The sequence below is a fragment of the Bombus fervidus genome, chromosome 1 (genome assembly GCF_041682495.2).
Source record: "Bombus fervidus isolate BK054 chromosome 1, iyBomFerv1, whole genome shotgun sequence".
Lineage (NCBI taxonomy): Eukaryota > Metazoa > Arthropoda > Insecta > Hymenoptera > Apidae > Bombus > Bombus fervidus.
This window is the reverse complement of record NC_091517.1, coordinates 4306455-4318623: the sequence shown is the minus strand read 5'-3', so window position 1 is coordinate 4318623 and position 12169 is coordinate 4306455. Positions and strand designations below refer to the sequence as shown.

The 12169-nt window shown below is 45.5% G+C and overlaps 1 protein-coding gene across 2 annotated transcripts in view; it reads left to right on the top strand.

Moving 5' to 3' along the window:
* Positions 1-12169, top strand: part of Olf413 (DBH like monooxygenase olf413) — a 171396-nt gene that overhangs the window by 71728 nt on the left and 87499 nt on the right. For both annotated transcript variants that reach the window (XR_011799897.1, XM_072003242.1), the window contains exon 2: positions 9315-9591. Coding sequence is in view for 1 of the 2 variants with exons in the window: in XM_072003242.1 (XP_071859343.1) it covers positions 9343-9591 (249 nt within the window). In the remaining variant the exon portion in view is untranslated. The remainder of the gene's footprint in view (positions 1-9314; positions 9592-12169) is intronic.

Below are 12169 nucleotides of genomic sequence, written 5' to 3'. Positions count from 1 at the left end.
AACGTAAGAAATATTTGCCGTAAGTCGCGCCGTACGAACGTTCGTGGCTGCCATCATCGCTTCCGCCATGGGTATCCCGCCGGTGCCAGCGCAACCTCGCTTTAAAAGGATAACGCGTTCGGAGACTTATCTCATAATATATTTACGGTTGCGTTACGAAGCGACGGTTATATATTATCTTGACCCCTCTATCCTGTCCCCTTTCGACTTCTTTAACCCCACCTCTTCGTTTCCACCAATATATTATGTATTCTGAACACGATGTATTTTATATGTGCGTTTTATACAACTCGTACATTTTCGAACTCGATCTATCGGGTTGGTTTCTTCGCGCCACGATACCTCGTGGTCGCGTGTGACTGGCAACGGTTACGTACGGGCTGAGACACGCGTCTTACCGTGGAACAACGCGTATGAAATCTCCTTCGTAGCCTAGCATCCGGTACAACGATGCACGTTGGCGGATCCAACGGTGGCGTCGACCTTTCTTTTCCGCTTACTTCGATCCACTTTACTACCTCCCTCCTCTTGCGTTCGTTCCTCTATTTTATCTTCTCTCCGGTTCTCATCTTCGCTCCTCTTGCTCTTCTCTCTTTGTCCTCCTCTCCTGCTGATCCTACGTGGTTAAGAGTTGGATTACCCTTATGGTGCTCCGCGAGCTAAATCACCTATTATGCATACGCCGGCACTTCTGCGAGGCAGAGGCAAAGAGTCGACCCGGCTCGACTCGAGTCAGGTTGAGTCGAGGTTAGAGCATGCTGTGGTCGAGTTCTCGAGGCTCGAAGACTCTCTCGTTCTCAGTGGCAGCCGGAATCCTCCGCCTATTACTCCCTCATTTGCCCTGGGTCCATAGAAATGTAATTAAATCCCCTGAGCGGACGCGAAACGACGCGGCGTGGCGCGGTAAACCGGCTCGTGGGAAAGTCGTTGAGTTTGCTGGGACGAGGTTGGCCGGTAGAGGGGCACTTTTGACAAGCAAGCGTTAATTAGCGCCACCAGGATCGACGACCACGTCATTTTTTTAAAGTTAATTGGGCAAGCTCCGCAATTAGACGAGCTAAAGGGAGCTAGAGGTTGCTCGCGGGTGAAAAAAACGCATCTACAGGACGATCTTCCGTTTCGCAGGACAAAGGACATCTGCGAAAAAACATCGTCGTGTTTTCATTTTTGCAATTCTTTACTCCTTTTTCCTTCATTTCTCGCCGGTTTCGCGTCCTGTCGTGGTTGACACACGCGCGCACGGCTCCCGTACAGAGGAAAATTAATTTCGCGTTTGCAAGACGACTGCAAACTTCGCGTCAGAATTAATGCAAGACGCGGCTGTGGCTGTAACGTTTAACGCTGCTGCACGAAAAGCAAGTTGCCAGGGCGAACTCGCGAAAATAAAAATATCACGGCATTGGCGTACGTGACTCGCGACGTCTGCGTACGGTTTTGCGTTTAAAATTAATTGCTTTCTCCTTTACTCATCTAGCGTGTTCCAGTTGTAGTTTTCCTCCTCATTGTTAACGTGTAAAACAACGCAACTCGAGTCGCTAAAGCGTTCTCCTTCCGTTCGTCCGTCACGCGTATAGCTTTTCTCCGCAAAGATGAACGAGCTTCGGTGAGAAACAACGCCAGCCCTCGAACACAGGAAGCGAATGATCTATGGGGACTACAGTTGCATCGATGCAATTGCGTTCTCCCCGTTCCACTACTTGGAAAGTCGGTTCTTCCGTCGTTCTTATCTCTCTTACTCTTTCTTTCTTTTTCTCTTTTCACAACCACGTTGTCCCGTGCATCTTCTTATCCGGTCCTTGGAAATCTCTCTCTTTCTCTCTCTCTCCCTTTCCCTCTTTCTCTCTCCGCCCCTCTTCTTCTTTCCTCGAGTTACTCTCAACCTGGAAAGTTTATCTTTTCGCGCGTCGAAGCACTCTCCATCCCTTTTTCGAAGGCGTGTCGGAAAGGTAGCAGCGTCGCGATTCTTGGTCCGTTTGCCTTCGCCTCACCGACGGGCGAACTTTACACTCAGTACATTATGAATATCGCGATTTCACGAAGAAGTTATACGGTTCGGTCATTTTTAAAATGGAAAACTGCGAGAAAAGTGGGTCGCGGGCTTAAAGTAACGTTTCTGCTGCTAGACTCACCAACCCAAGAATCCTCTTATCGGCTTTCTAGCTCTCGAGTACCTCTTGGATAGCATTCGCAGCTGTAACATATTTTCTCTGTTCCTATCGTTTTCCAACGACGTATTATTAATCAATCATCGTGCAAGTTTCGAACCGTGATGATCTTTCGTTTTCTTAAACGTTTTGACGTGACTCGTGACGCGGGTCGTTTAGTCTTTTTTTAATATAAGAGTAGAGGATGGACACGTGATCATTTTCCGGCTTGTGTACATCCAAATTCCATTCGGTTCGCCACTAATTTATCTTTATAGCTCTATTCGTTTGTATTTAATTACAGATATTAGTAGATCGCATTGGCAATAAATCATCGTCGTTGCACCTGGTGTACAATTTCATTGGCCGATGTGCTTACGATATTTCGCGGGGTGCGCGTGTAACGTTATATGTAGTTTTCAGGCTAAATAGTTACTGGCGTAGCAAAGTTAAAAGTTTTGAATTAAATTCCGTCGATAATCACGCGGGTATAGAAACCAGAACCATAGCGCGCCGCGATTTACTCGATCCCATTCTTTATCGTGATGCAAAGTATCGTTCACGTTACTTTGCATCGATCTCGCGTGTTTTTCGACACGGTTACGTGTCCTGCGATCAGCGACCGTTGAATGAATAAACGCGACGCCGAGCGTCCTACCACGCACCAGTTCGCGGCTATGCAAATAACTCTTACTTTTTAACGAAGCCTGATACAACGTTTCACCGTTAACGCCAGCTTGACTTGCTGCGGCAAACCTGTGCAGATTACAAACCGTGCGGTCTCGGTTTCACGATGAAACGTGCCGCGCACGCGTGCAGATCGCCGTTCTGCGATAAAAAAGAACTACTCTGGACAATAAAAAAAGAAAGGAAATCTTTGCGTATCGTTACGCGACACAAAATGATATCTTTGTTCATTAACGTATACGATTCGGTGTTCGTCATCCTTTAATTCATACTAATTCGAATTAATTCAATTAATAATTCAAATAATTCAAATGTGAAGGAACATTACGATATTTTAAATTTTATGTGGAAATAGATTATTGAATTCTTGAAGATTAAATATTAATTTTCAATTAATCATTAGTGAAGTTGAATTCATTAGGTTGATTTTCGATAAACTCCAACGTTACTCATTTACTAAGAATTCTGAACACCTATTAGTAAATTTGGAACGACGAGGAGAAACATACCACGAGCTCAAGTTCCATTAATCTATTCTTGTATATGCGTGGTCGAGAATCCCTCGCGTCAGCAACCTTTAAACGTTGAAACGTTTAGACCTGGTACCCGATCCTATGATAGAAGAGGTAGCTGAGGAACGTGTATGGGCGTCTTTAGGCGACATCTAATGATTTTACGGACGTTAATTGGCGTGTCCCGACCCTACACCGTCAGCAGGTATATGATTTCTCTTTTTTCCTCTCTGTCCCGGGCTTCATTTTTTTTCCGTGGAAAGAAGTTGATGGATGAATTGGTCGGTTGTCTCAGTTCCAACGACAGCATATTGGTTCGTCGTTCGTTTAAAAAGTCTTTAAGCTGGAGAAGTTCGTAACAGGACTTTCGGTTTCGTCATCGACCGATGTACGACTGGTTCTATGCTGTTTTTAGCCATTACTTCCGATAACACCGGAATTCGGATGGGAATTAAAAGTGAACAGGAACAGCTTTATAATATTCCACGTCACGTTTATCTCCGGTGTCATCTACAGAAATTACATTTCAGCTTGCTCTTTAGCGTACACGTCAGATTTTTCAAGCAAACCCGACAGTACCGATACAAGATATCTTCTTTTTCTGCCCTCTTGTCCCTCTTTTCGTCGAGCTTCCCAGAGCTTTAATAACCGACTATAAAAATCGGTAGAACGCAAACTTTCAGTTAACCATTTCCTCTATTTATAATTGCCAATCGATGGAAAAGATGTAATTCCGCCAGTCAACTAGATTCTATTCGAAACTATCAAATACCTGCTAACATCTGTATTGTGAATACTTTCTGCTGTGTTTATTTCAATTTAGTGTTACCTATATAACATGCATCGCGCGCATAGAGAACAAGCTAGACAAATGAAAATAAAAAAAGAAAGGAGAACTATCGATAATTTCGTTTCACATGCCACCAATCATTTCTTTCTCAAACAACATCTCCGCGACGCAGCGTGTCGCTTCTGTTTATTCTGCGATCGCATTCATACTCTGCAATAAGCACACAACCATCTTGGTATTTCGATTTCGCCGCTTTAGCATCGTCACTTCACGATTTATTTAACTTTAAAAGTAGTTGAACAGCGAAGTGGTGGGTGACCAGATTCGTACAGGACACAAAACAGCGGAAATCGGTGGGAGAAGGTGAAGAGTTTCAAGGTGGAAAGGGGCAGAGCGATGGATAGTTTTGTAGGGCGCGAAAAGGGATGAGAATAGGCGGTTGCGCGAGCGCGTACATCGATGGAAAAGCCGGCAGCCAGGGCCTCTCTCAGGCCTCGTTCGGAGGCGTCAATGTATTGGGGCTACGTTCCAGGTTGATGCCACTGGCGCTGGACGCAATTTGAGAGCAATCGACTGAACGACACGCCGCAAATCAAACCCGTCCGTGGTAGTCGTGTGTTAGCTAGGCTCACCTCCGACCTGGCTCCATTCCCTTCACACCACCCTTTCCTCTCCTGCCCTATCGTTCACCCTCGCACTCTTGCTCGCATACCACACGCGTTCTCTTTGTCATCATTCTCTCTCTGTCCCTCTGTCTCTGTCTCTGTCCCTCTGTCTCTGTCTCTGTCCCTCTGTCTCTGTCTCCGTCTCTGTTTCTGTTTCTGTTTCTGTCTCTGTCTATCTTTGTCTGTCTCTGTCTCTGTCTCTGTCTCTGTCTTTGTTTTTGTTTTTGTCTTTGTCTTTGTCTTTGTTTTTGTCTTTGTTTTTGTCTTTGTTTTTGTCTTTGTCTTTGTTTTTGTCTTTGTTTTTGTCTTTGTCTTTGTCTTTGTTTTTGTCTTTGTCTTTGTCTTTGTCTTTGTCTTTGTCTTTGTCTTTGTCTTTGTCTTTGTCTTTGTCTTTGTCTTTGTCTTTGTTTTTGTTTTTGTTTTTGTTTTTGTTTTTGTTTTTGTTTTTGTTTTTGTTTTTGTTTTTGTTTTTGTTTTTGTTTTTGTTTTTGTCTCTGTCTCTGTCTCTGTCTCTGTCTCTCTGTCTGTCTGTCTCTCTCTCTGTCTGTCTCTCTCACTTTACTCTTCTTCAACTACCCTCCTCTATATGCCAACCTCATCCCCTCCTGTCATCCTTTTCGTTTCGCGGACCTCGACTGTCCTCTCAATTTGAGTTGACGCTTCTCCGTATGGTCGAGCGATTCGAGTTGCCGCGCGACAGCTGCTCCTGCCGATGCATCACCTCACATCCGGCGCACATTACACCGCTGTTACTGTTAATTGAATCGATCGTTTTCAGATTGGCGGTTGCTCTACTAGCACCGTAAAATCGACGAACTCACGTTGTGCATGCTGCATGCATCAGCGAGAATTCCTGATGGGGCGATGGGCGCGAACCGATCACCGGGACCAATCGTCGCGTCGCGTCGTACACGGAACCGTATAGTCGAGCGATCCGCAAATTCGGTGTATCTATTGGTCGTCGCATCGGTTCGAGGAATCGGATAACGGTTTGACCTAACGCGCGTTATCTGCTTTCCTATTTGCGTTAGCTTCTCCACGAAAACAGGTTGCGACGTTCGAGATCGCAGATCAACCTGTCCCTGTCACGGTTGATCTCGTTTTTGATAAATTGCAATCATTTGCCTCTATCGCGAACCCAACGATTCGATGGATCGATGTTTTTCTGCGAATGAAAACTCTCTGTGTTCTTTTCCCATCGAAGGCAAAGAACACGAATAAAAGTGAATTACATGTATTTGTTTGCCAATTTGGTTAATGGATTTGTATTGTTCGTGGCAAGCTTTGCGCTTGGAATGTGTTCAGTTGTTAAAGAAGCAATTATGAAGAATTGGATGGTCACGAAGCAAACCGGTTGACGAGCGCCCGAAACTCCGCACAGTTTCCGCGGCGTAGTTTCATTATGGGACGAACTTTGACTATTTGTATGACCTTATTAGAGGTCTCGGGCCTTGAGATCAATGTTTCTCGACGCCGTGTGTAGCGCCCGAAACGATTATGTTTTAGGAGACCGTGTACAATCCTCGCAAATTACTTCGTTGCTTGACCTAGTTTCAGGTCGACGATACCGTTGTTTTCAAACCGAGAATTCACATTTTCAGATATTTTGTTTCGCGTTGCACTCATCGAGAACAAGCAGAAATGATATTATCGATCACATAGTGCCATAATAAATATTGCGTTCTCATTTTGTTAAAATAGCACGCGCATTCTACGTATATTTTTCGTGTTCGCGAAAATAAAACGATGCATAAAGCGTTTAAATCCAGATTTTGTAAATTATAAAAGTCAAATTTCACTTTAATCCCGAGCAATCAAGCCTCGGTACATAATCGGCGTGAAACGATCGATTCGATTTCGTTACAAAACGCATCGGAGAAATACGTGTTTCAATCGTTTAATGTTATCCAATTAAAGATTTACCTATCGCGTAATGGAATATTTGGAAAAATATGAAAATGCAAACGGCGCGATTCGAATTACGATTATCACGTGAAAAATCGTACGATTTCTCTACCTCGTTCGAACTTCCAAATTACCGTAAACCGATAGGGGGTCGAATTATTTTGAATTCGCCCTAACGACTCGGAGATAGTACCGTCAGGATTGCGTCCGTTAGATTTTAACGGACGGTAAAAAAAAAAAACATTATCGTGAATCAGACACGTAAGAGAGGAGAGAACGGCTATCGATTCTGATCACAACGCGGAAAATTACCGGCTCGACATCGTGCGTGTCTACGTTACTTGAACGGGCATGCGTTACAGCCACTGTTGCGTCGTTAATTAAAACGATCGGTCGCAGATTCGCAGGACGACCGCGGTGCCTGAAATTGCGCGGAACACGTGGTCGAAGCGGTGCGAGCGACCAGTGGCTCGCATCACGCGTGTTTTCCAGACAAACGGGACAGCGAGAGACGCGCGCAAAATCATTCGTGTGTTCCACCGATTCGGTGATCTCTGTGAAACGCTTAATTCTCCGCTTTTCCCGACCGCGTGCACAGAAACGAATAGTTCAATGGAGCGGAGCCCACTCGTCTGACACTTGGTAACTGCGTCGTTCGCGTCCCCCTGATTTCCATCGGTCCGTTCAAGCGTCACGCGATTGTTACTATTAATCGATTCGATTGCTTTCGAATTGACAGTTCTCTTGACAGTGTCCTGCTGATTTACCAGCGGATGTTTGCACACCAAGCTCGAACAAAAGAGATTTCGTCGGCCGGCCATCTGTTTTTCCACCCCTTTCCGAATCGGCCAGCCGTTTCTAGCGACGATTCGCCAAAAACCATCGTCGACCATTCACCTGCATACACGCGTACCCATTGAATTTTTAATCGACAATGGAATCAATTCGATTTCCTTTACGCTGGGTTTTGCTCGTGTTTTTTCATCGTCACTATTATGGACGATGGTTAGGAATTTTTTCTATTTTTCATACCGGCACTATCTTTGCTGCCGGCTCTTCTTTTGCTGCTTCCTTCACTGTCGTTTTCGTTTTTGCTCATTCGTGCTCGCGATGCGCAGTTCCGTGCACGGGTGAACGTGTACGCCGTTCGCTTAATCCATGCGGTCACGAATAGACTTTTTCTTTCGTCGGGCGAATTCACTGCCGCGCTCGTCTTGCTTGATTGCCGCGAACGCGGTGCGCAAATGGCGCATCGACGAGCTCTCGTGGCCCCGTTCCACCTCGTTCCGTTTTCCCTCGTTCGATCGTACGCGAGAAACTCTTTCTTTGTCCGCGCGTTTACCATTCATCCATTCCGCGACGTTAATTACGTTATATACCTATCTCCATCTATACGAGTACTCTTTGTGGCGGCAATAAAGTGAAATTGATAGCTAGCTAGATCAATGCCCGAGAGCTCGCAAATCGACGCAAGAATAACACTGGTGATATCGGTTTTGATTCTTGATAAGTCTAGTCGCTTTCATCGCGAATTAAGGTCGACATCAATCATAGTTCGCGAATCGAGTCGACGATTAATCTTGCAGTTTAACGTGAGCACGTATTAGGAGTTAGGATCCTATTAGGATCATTGACGAAATAAATCAATCTGGTTGTCTCTCGCTCCGGCTACGTGGAGTCCTTTTAACTACACCAGCCAGAAATTTTCCCACCGTAGCTCGCGTTGTTGTCGTCGTCTTTCGTAACGGGGGCGCATCTTCATCGAGGCCAAGTGGCGGAGCGTGTTTCGAGGGACGTCGAGGGCTAAAGAGGCTAATACGATTTTACGTGAGAAACGAGTGAAAATACCGGGACGAACGTACACACGGAGGCGCACTTAAACGCGATAAAGCGGGTCGCATGCGAAATAGGAGGAATCGAGCGGCACCGGTGGCCAACTGTTATATGTGGCTTTGAGTCGTTTACGCTTTAGGACCAAGCGGCTTGGTCCGTGTGTCGGTTACGCGGCTAATGGCGAGCCACTGCTCTTAAAATATTGAAGGAAAATATACCCGAGCCGTCTACGACCGCGTAAAACGCCTAAATAGCAGGCTAACGATCGAACGCTGGCGTGGAAATACGAGTTACGGGCCCTTTCGCTCGATGTCGATAGGACGAGAGGCATCGATACGCGCAACGCTCCTCCGCTACTTTGTTAGGTCGTGCAGAAATGGCGATGATTAACGAGCGGCGAGAAAGAAACGCGACTACGTCGTTTTAGCGGCGAGCGCTTTTCCGCGTAAGGACTCGAAGCACTTGTAATTACGGGGTTGCGAGACGTAGCGGAAGCTGAAGAATGGAGTTTGTTACCTCGCACATTGGCAGGTTATAACGATGGAATGTGTGAGATGCTTTACGTAAATGTATGAAAACCTGAATATTTCGTTTTGTATTTAACCCGTTAACCCGGGGAAGATATCTCTTGAACGTAATAATCTCTTTGCCTAAAGACTTCCTGTCTCGCAATAACAACAAATTATGTTGTATTTACATTTGCAAGAATTTTCGGATGTTGTAAAATTTAATGAAAGGCGCACGGTTAACGATAGGGCATTTTTTTATTTGATTACAGATGTTCTGAGGCGCATCGGTCGTAAAAGATGAAGGCCGTAATCGCGACGTGTCTCCTCCTCTTCGTCAACGGCGTCCTCTCCGTCGAGTGGAAACACAGTGCCGTCCTGGACAATAACTTCTTAGTTCTTTGGACGCCTGGCGAGAGGGATGTGATGTTCGAGATTCAAGTGAAGACTCTCGGCTACGTGGGTCTGGGTTTCACGAGGGATGACGGCAGCGTTGGAGCTGACATGGTCATTGGATGGGTAGACAACAACGGACAGCTCCATCTTCAGGTAAGTGTCCTTAAGAGCGTCACGTTATTTCCTTCGCGATCGTTGTCAGACGGTAGCTCGAGTTTCTTCGTACGCGAGCTTTCGTTCTTAAACTCTAAATACTCGAAATTATCGACGTTCCAACAGACAACTTTGTGTATAACACGCCAGCAAAATAACGGAGGCAAAATATGCATAGCGCATCTTGAATTGAAAACGATGGTTTCGCGAGACGATCATTTTCACCGAGTGCGTTCTAACAAAATTACATTCATTCCACGAAAGTTGACTTGGAATAATTTCAACTAATTACTCCTATGCTACCGATCCCGGTACGTCGAGCGTTCCACAGATCACTTGGAATACCAGGACCGTGTGTGCAAGGGAACTCGCATAATGATAGTCCTTCCGAAGATAAGTAATGGGTTTCTCGTTTCGATCGGTGCATTGCATAGTTATCAATCTTACCAACTGAGGCCAGCGGCCTGTCATTACGCGTGCTCGTCATTTTGTACGACACTCTGCCGTTTTATTTTTCCGAGGATCGATTATCTTGCACGATTTTCAGTCACTGGCCCATGATGTATTGTGTTTATCGAAACAGTATTTTTCGAGCTCGTATCCTACAGGATACGTCCGATGGGGCGGATAACTTTTTCAAATCCAAGCAAACGAGACTTAACGGGAATTACGATGGATACGAGCGTCGTTCGATAAAATGAATAGAAAGAACCTATGTACCTACATACATACGTATACAGCTAGAGAAAACGGCGGTCGAAAGTTCTTCCTCGATTTCCAAGTAAAACGTAAAAGACGTAGGTTCAGCTGACATATCCAGCTACGCTTCGTCGAAACGGTACACGAGTTAGAAAACATCATCCTGTCCCTGAAAGTCTAAAGCTCGATAAACTAACAAGGCAAACATTGCGCGACAGTAGATGCGACGAAGAGACTTTCCACCGTAACTAAACGTTGTGAACCGGTTTAATTTCTCTACAAAAGCCACAAAGAGAACGTGCATAGAATTTTCGGAGGATCGGGTCGGGTACACGGTTTATTTTCAAGTACTGTTAAATTTAAAACATCGTTATCCTGCCGCATCTGTTGACGAAAACTCTCTTCGAAAACCGGACTCAAGGGGATTACGCTGTTATCCTCCCTTTCATCAGCATTACGCGGCTGTCACTTTACTCGGTTCTTCATAACATCAGGGCCATAATCTAACGCGGAGGGAGATGGACGCTCGTTCGTTCGTTTCTTTTTTTCTTTCTTTGTACGCTTTTCTCGCGTGGCTTTTCCACCGCGCAAACGGGACAGCCAACGTTGCATGAGCAACCACGCGAACGCTTCAACTCTGTCCTCTTCCTGCCTCGTCCTCATTTGTACATTTGTCGTTGAATATTTCTTTTATAACGGCTTTCCGCGCCCACATCGTCCTCGTTCACGTTTCCATCATCGCTTGCAGGCTACTTCGCGCGGAATTTCCCGTCGACGACAAATTCACTCGGATTCGCGCTGCGTCTCTGTTAGCCCCTCTCGCAGACAGACGCTTTTCTTTTTGCGATTAACCTTCGCGATTAATGACGGTAGTTTCACCTTGCTTGTGCACTCTGCTCACTGATAAAAATTTATTATAGTCGCGGCCTGGCGCGAAGGTTTGAAGATTCGCTGATATCGAAATAATAGATTCTTAACTGGTCCACGAAAGATTTTATCTCTTATCTCGGGGGTACGGTGGAACTCGCCGTAAAGAGAACGATGCGAACTCAGTGTGGAAAATAAGTACGCGGTTAAGCGAGGTTAATTAAATTCACCTTAAAAGCAATAACTGCGATAGAAGTTATTCATGTCTGTTCGCTCGACCGTTTGATTACAGTCGACTGACCGTGCCATTCGTTATGATTAATGTATATTGTTGGACCGCCGATCGTTTAATGTTCATTGCATACACGACACGTTGCGGTTTAAATCGGTTGCTTTGTGATCGATACTTATTAACATTCAATTGGTGCGACGAAATCGAAATCAAAAATACCATCGCTTCCTGCTTATTATTAAAGTCTAATCGAACTCTGATCGAACGAGTTGTGATCTAATCGAAACGAAACGAACCAGACAAGCAAAAGTTGTCCCAATCAAAACGGCACAATGCTAACCTCTATCCAAATTATCGCTCCTTGTCGATAAATCATTTAATTCGGCGAAATGGTGGTTCCTTATTGTCGCGTCACGCACCGTTCGACATTAACAACGAAGGAACCGCGTTTCAGAAATCTCGTGCGTTTCTTCTGAAATGGAAAGCTGCCGTAACGTGCGCATATCCGCGTAAAGGGATGGGATGGTGAATGCAATATAGGAAAGCAATCTTCTCCGGCGACTACAGAGCGGGATAACCGAGAGTAGTGGTAGGTCGGTGCTTAGGTACATATCTACGTAGGTAGGTAGTCAGGCTGCAGATCGCGTTCGTCTCGCGTGTCCGCAATTTTTCCGGTAGAATCGTTGCCTGCTCGTTCCATAATGCATGCCGTGCCGCTCGCAATGCTCTATGCGATGCAGCCGTCGCCGGACGCTCTCATACACACAGAGCGACGTCACG